At 51.4% G+C, this 6718-nt stretch overlaps 1 protein-coding gene across 1 annotated transcript in view; it reads right to left on the reverse strand.

Moving 5' to 3' along the window:
- LOC100008872 (polycystin-2) overlaps window positions 1-5585 on the reverse strand; it is a 55578-nt gene extending 49993 nt beyond the window's left edge. The window contains exon 1 of the mRNA XM_002717010.5: window positions 4886-5585. Within this exon, the coding sequence (XP_002717056.2) occupies window positions 4886-5486 (601 nt within the window). The 5' untranslated portion in view covers window positions 5487-5585. The remainder of the gene's footprint in view (window positions 1-4885) is intronic.
- Between the last annotated feature and the right edge of the window lie 1133 nt (window positions 5586-6718).

The raw sequence follows: 6718 nt of genomic DNA on the forward strand, positions 1-6718 counted from the left end.
AAGTGCAAAGCTTGTATTATTCATCTGTATCCATGGGACCTAGGATCTACCAGAGTCGGTTTTTCAAAAAATGTTTGTTGACTGCAAAACCCCCTCAAAAAAGTCCCCATAATCATGAAAATATTTAATCTCCTTTGCTTAAAATTACAGTGTAAATTAAAAAAATAAAAAGATGAAGAGATGGGTAAAGTTTGAATTAAAAGTAAAGGGAGAGCCAGAGTAGCCCAAAAAGGATAGGGAAATACCCCAAGTCTCCAACAAAGAATGAGTGGAAAACCAAAACGTGGCATGTCCATTCATGTACATACAGTGGGACAGAATTCCGTCATGCAAAGGGATGAAATCCAGATACATGCTACCATACGCAGGAACCTCATGCTATTTGTGATGAACCCCAAATCCATTTAGAGCAGGATCTCTACATCATTCTGAAATGGACACCAACGGAGAGACAGACCATCAGGCTAAGTGACATAAGCCAGACACCAAAGGACACACACTGTCGGACTCCACTTGAATCGGATAGGCAGGGTGGTGGTGGGGAGGGGGGCGGGCAGAGATGATGTCATGTGCATTGCAGGATGTTTGTCAGCAGCATCCTTAATTTAATCCAGGAGTTAACAGGAGCTACATCCCTCCCCCTGCCACCAGCTGGGAAAATGAAGTGTGTTTCCAGATCTTAGCTTTTCATTGCTTTGGGGATTCTCTTGTGGGACCGTTGCTACCCTTAGCACATTCTGCCAGATGTTTTGAGGGGCAAAACTGTCCTCTACACCCTGGATAACTTCTAATTTGGGAAAATGCTCAGCTGGGGATGAAATGAGACTCTGCTCTGAAGCCTCAGGGCAGACTAGATTTATGAGTCACTGTATGAGATCTGCAAGAAAGACTGGTGGGTTGGATGTTCGCAGTTTCTGTGTGGCGCCATCACCTAGAGTCAGGTTCTGATCTTTGAGTCTTAATAATCTTTCCAGTTGCTGAATATGCTCCCTTTCAGACAGCAGAAGGGAAGGCAGGAAAAATGCAAGTTAAATAGATCATGGCAAAATTCATGGTGACCAAGCTTGTGTCAGAGGTCACTTAAACAGCATGCCCATTTCAATGTCAAAGTCAGACTCTTGGAGACCAGTAGACCTACTATCTCACTAGAGCCCTAGCAGTAATGTGACAAAAATTCTTAACTTGACAAAATCCACCCCTCTCCTCCAGCACGTGTGCCTGCCTTTTAGTCTCCAGCTGCCCCTACAGGTCCCCGTGGTCACACAGTTAAGAGCCTTGCCAACAGAGCTGGAATGCAAGAGACGCAGGCCAGATCCAGGGTGAGGGCTTTGTGTCAACGGCCCTGGTGAGCCTTCCTGAAGCTCTTTGCATCAGAACCTGGATGCGGCTGTCCAGCCTGCACCACGTGGATAATGACAGCACTCCTGGGAGAGTCATGAGAGGGAAGGAACTTGGGTGCTGGAATAACCGCATGGAGCAAAGCCACTAACTCAGAATACCCTCCTAGGAACAATACACGAGCAAAGGCACTGAACAGGAGGGCGGGCTTCCGTTTTAGAAGCTTAGCCTAGTCCAACTAGTGTAGCTAACATGTTGTTACTTCTCCAGGAACAAAAAAGCAAAATCACATACACAAAGTCTAAGAATATACACATTTGTCTACAATAACAAATAAGAACTGACTTCAACAAGTTGATACACCCATAAAACATTCAACTGTAGGAATTCCAAAAATTTGGAAACTCAACTAGAATGCTAGTTTTTTATCTTTACCCTAAAAGGCATTTGTTAAAAAGAGTGAACAAGATTGCTGGAGACACCTGTAGGTCCGGGCACCCTTTAACCTTTAAGCCATGCCTTGCTTCCTTTTGTCCTGGACTTTGTCACCTTGTCCCTGGCTGTGTCCTACCTGGGTTTCTGGCCTCAGGCGTGTCCCTCTGAAAGCTCTCCTGCACCCCACACTGTTCACTCAGTCTCCTTCAGCACATTGGTGCCTGCTCAAAAGCTTTCAAACATTTGGGGGCATATTTCTAATGCCTTGGTTAGAGATGATGCAGCCCACAGCCAAGCATTTTCCTTTCTTTACTATCTTTCTTCTGCTAAGGACACACACAATCCATTGTCCAAGGGGCAAAAAACACCACTTGTTGTCCACTTTGGATTCATGTAGTTAAACCATCCAGGGGCCAGGTGTTTGGCACAGTGGTCCGGCTGCTGGTCAGGACACCCACATCCCAGATTAGAGGGCCTGGGATGGAGTCCTGGCTCAGTTTCCAATTCCAGCTCCCTGCTAATGCACACTCCAGGGCCAGCAGGTGATGGCTCAAGTACTTGAGTCTCTGCCACCCACATGTGACAGTCTGACTTGAGTTCCTGGCCCTTGGCTTCTGACTGGCTATTGTAGACAGTCTGGGGAGTGAAGCAGCAGATAGCAGATCTCTTTCTTTCAAACAAAACAAATACATTAGAATTTAAAGAACCTAGAGCACAGTGAAGCTGGAAGGAACTTGGAGATTAGGTTCAACTCCCCTACTTGATGAACGAGAAGCTGAGGCCCAGAAGTTTTGAGTAAACTGTAGGAAGCCATAAAGGTAGGGAAGGTCCTGATCAACTCCAAACTCGTCCTATCTCCCCCCAGTTAGAAATTGCTAAAGTCACTTTGTGCTGGTCTGGGGGTGCTGCTTTGGTGGTGCGTGTGAGCCCAACAAGGTAAAAATCGCAACTTGTTCCTGGTTATTCATTTTACTTTCTGGGTTTTGTCTGTAGGAAAATGGTGATGTGCTATTCATTTCTTTTTGTAGCTGCTAGTGCTGCAAAATCTTTAATAAACATAGCCTTTCTGATAAATGATAAGAATATCAACTACACCTCTTCATAAAGGAAAGTTATAGAATGAATTTTTAAAGTTTCTTAAAAATGTAGTCTGCCTGCTGACAAATTAGACCACTGATGTGGTTTGACTAGAAGTTTTAAGGCTGACCTCATTCAATATACATCTTCTGACATCAATGACCAATGAAAATATTTATTTGAAAGGCAGAGTTAGAGACAGAAAGAGCAATCTCCCATCCATTGGTTCATTCCCTAGTTGGCTGCGGCCAAGACTGGGCCAGGCCAGTCAGGAACTCTATCTGGATCTGCTACATGGGTACAGAGGCTCAAAGACTTGGGCCATCCTCCGCTGCTTTCCCAGGGCAGGGAGCTGGCTGGGAAGTGGAGCAGCTGGGGCTAGCACTGCAGGTGGCAATCTAACCTGCTGTACCACAAAGCTGGCTCCTCTGGTATCTTTTCAAAAGAAATAAATTTGTATATACACTTGTTTCATTGTATTCCATATTGAGTTTATTCCTACTAGGTTAAGTGGGTTGTCAAATGCTTAAACTGAGCTAAAACGATCATGTGACTTACCATTATTTATTAACTTCTAAGAAACTTCTTTCACTTCAGTGAATATTTTTAAAGAGTACATTCTAAGTAGTGTAAAGTGATATATAATTTCCTTTTGAACCTTGAGAAGTACTAGTATTTTATGAATACATTCATACAAGTTTTCCTGAATTAACTAGAGTACTATTATAAAAGAAGCACCAAAACGCATACTTTTATCAGTTTCTGATGTAGTCTCAACATGGCAAAGACTTGCTACACATTTTACAAGTCTTACCTAATTTAATTTTCCAGTAAACCCTACACTAAGTATGAGGAGCATCTCTTTTGTTTAAAAAGGTGCAAAAATTGGGGCTCACAAAGGTCAAGTGACTTGCTCAAGGTCACACAGCCAATGAGTGGTAGAAATGGGATCTGGGCTCTGAACGCAGGAACGCAGGTCCGACCTGGTCTTCAATCACGCTGCCGTAATAGCACCAGGATAGCTTTTCCCTTGGCCTTTCAAAACTGACAACAAGCGGAAGGCAGGGAATAGCGCAAAAGAAGTGAGAACAGAAACTCTACAAAAATGGAGATTAAAATAATCTGGAGGGTACGAGCCAATGCAACGTTTTCCTGATGATGCCTCTGACAAAACTGTAAAAACAGCATCCCATCTGCTATTGGAAAATTCAAGTCCTCTTACTCAGCACTAGCAATTTTGCAAATTCCTTTCCTGCCTTCCGAAGAGTTGGGGCACTGAGTTCTGACACATTTATCAACTGGTATATGGTGACTTCATTCCGACAGCATTTCAAAGAAGGTGAATGTAGTTACGTAAAAACATACTTCCAACTGTTTTTAAGTAATGCAGGCTTTTCTTTGCAACTTGTTTTTAGGGAAAAAAAAGTCTCAAGTTCGAAATGACCAAATCACTGTTTTCAGGTCATTTCTCTTCTATTCGTGGCATTCCCAACAACTCCTTCTCCCCAAAACATCAACAAAGCATCACCAAAACAACATAGGGACAACCCAACGAGGCAGACCCCGCCCACGCCCGGGATAACCCGGGCGGTCACCCTTTCCAGGCTGGGATGGGGAGGAGCACCAGGACCTGGGCAAGAGCGCGGGTGCCGGTGCAGAACTTCTCTTTGGGTTTTCTGGCAGAAGCAACAGCGTGCTTGCAACCATCCTCAGTTATACTAGGAAGCAGTATTCACTTTCTCCCCCATGCAGCAGACAAAAAGACAAAAAGGCGGACCCTTTCCTAACCGAGCCTTTCCTTATTTTCAGCAGTACAGCAGAAAATGCTCACACATCCCAAAGAGGGAGGCACTGGCTAACAAGGGTGCAGAGGCATTCCGCGCCGGGTACCGGAAATGGAGCCCAACTAGCAGAGGCGCTTCCAAGGGAGGCGGGGACGCGGCGCGGGATGCGAGCAGGAGCCCGGACAGCTGCCCGCTCGGCCGGCGCCCGCGGCCCTGGGCTGCGCCGCGGCCGCTGCGGAAGGCGCTCTTACCTCGCAGCCCGCGAACCAGCCTCTCGGCCCAGGCCACTCGGGGCGGCTGCCCGTCCAGGGCGAGGTGGCGATGCAGCGGGTCCCCGCCGCCTGCCGGGCTGGGGCACGGCGGGCCCTGGTCCTCTCGCCGGCGCCGCCTCCCGCTCGGGTGGCCCGCGCCGTGGTAGCCCCCTAGTCCCCGGCCCCGGGCGCCCGCCGAGCTCACGGCCGAGGAGGCAGCCGACCTCCGGCTGCCCGGGCGCCACTCCACGTCCATCTCCACCACCATGCCCCCTTCCTCCCCTTCCACCTCCTCCTCGTCCTCGTCCTCCTCGGCCTCGAAGCCCGGGTTATCGCGGCTCCACGCCTGCCTGGAGCACGACGAGAGCGGAGGAGAAGGGGAAGCCGAGGCTCCGGCCGGGGGGTCCCGCGCGGCCGCCTGCCGGATGCGCTCCATCTCGATCTCCAGGCCCCTCTGCTCGCGGAGGCCGCCCGGGGCTGCGAGGCCGGCGCCCGCGGCCGTGACGCCCGCCGCCAGCCGGCCGGGCCCCTGCGCTCGCGGCGCGGGCGGCCGCTTGGCGTCCCCCGGCTGCTGCGGCTGCACGCGGCTCGAGTTGACCATCGCGGTCACTGGCGGCCGGCGCGCGGGCGCACGGCGCGGCGCTCGGCGCTGCCCACCGCCGGAGCCATGTTCTTTTCTCCCCGGGCCCGCCGCCGCCTGCTCCCCGCCCCCGACCGCCCCACAGCCCGCGGCCCCCGCCCCCTCGGCCGCCTCCCCGCCCCTCGCCGCGCCCAGCGGCCCGCGCGCTCGCCCCGGGCGCGCGTTCCAGGTGGAGCCGGAGCCCAGGCGGGCGCGGGCGCCCACATTCCATTTGGGTGGAAGGCTCGGGGAGGGAGAGAGTCGCCGACCCGCCGGCTCGCCCGCCCACCTGCGGGGAAAGGGCTCCTGGAGCTGTGGCCCCCCGCCTGACCTTGGCAGGATGCGTGCGTCTCCGTTATCCGTCAGCCACTTCTGCCTCGATTTCCCAAAGTGTCGAGGGGGAGAGCGAGAAACCCCTTTTGTAGGATGGTGCGGACGAACGAAAACCAGCCCGAGCTGGGGTCTGCAGCGGGGCCACAAACGTCTTTCCCTCTTGGCAAGGAGCCTTGAACTTGCAAACACTCACTTGTTTTGCACACACTGCCTCTGTTCCCTGACTTTGCGGCCTTTGGGGGTGGTTTCTTCTATCTTTGCTGGGTTCCCACCTCCACACCTTGTGGGGATCCCAGGGGTTTGTCCTGGGACTGTCAGATCCTTGGTGTCCCCCTCCTGCCCTCGCCCCCCACCCCCAGTGCCCAGTGATGGCCTTGGAGTGACACAGACGCGCCTCAGGCCCTAGGCCCAGAGCTCCGATTGACTGAATGGGTCTGGCGCTTTACAAAAATCTTTGTCCCTCCTTTCAAACCTGCTCCACGCCCCCTTTTGCTAGCTGAGGTTTGGGACTTCGCTGTCCCCTCTCTTCCCAGGATACCCTTCTGCCTGATGCCCTTGCTGTCTGCGTTCCTCCCCTCCCCAAATCTTCCATCCGCCCCAACAATTCCTGGTTTCTCATTGGAACCTTATTTCCCGTGCGGTTCCACGTGGATCGATTGATCCCTGTCAATTCCACCTCCATCCTCCACTGCAGCACCCACAGTGTCCCCAAATTGTATTCCAGAAGCAAAGGTGCTCATTGGGCATGTTGATTGTGTAGACACCTTTGTGGGCTTCCGGAAGCTTAGAGCATAAAATTTAATTTATGTCGTGATTCGGCCCAGTTTTCAGAATCGTCTCCTGTATCTGTTCGCTACCGCTTCTGTACCAGAGAACCTGGG

This window comes from Oryctolagus cuniculus, chromosome 8 (assembly GCF_964237555.1).
Source record: "Oryctolagus cuniculus chromosome 8, mOryCun1.1, whole genome shotgun sequence".
Taxonomy (NCBI): Eukaryota; Metazoa; Chordata; class Mammalia; order Lagomorpha; family Leporidae; genus Oryctolagus; species Oryctolagus cuniculus.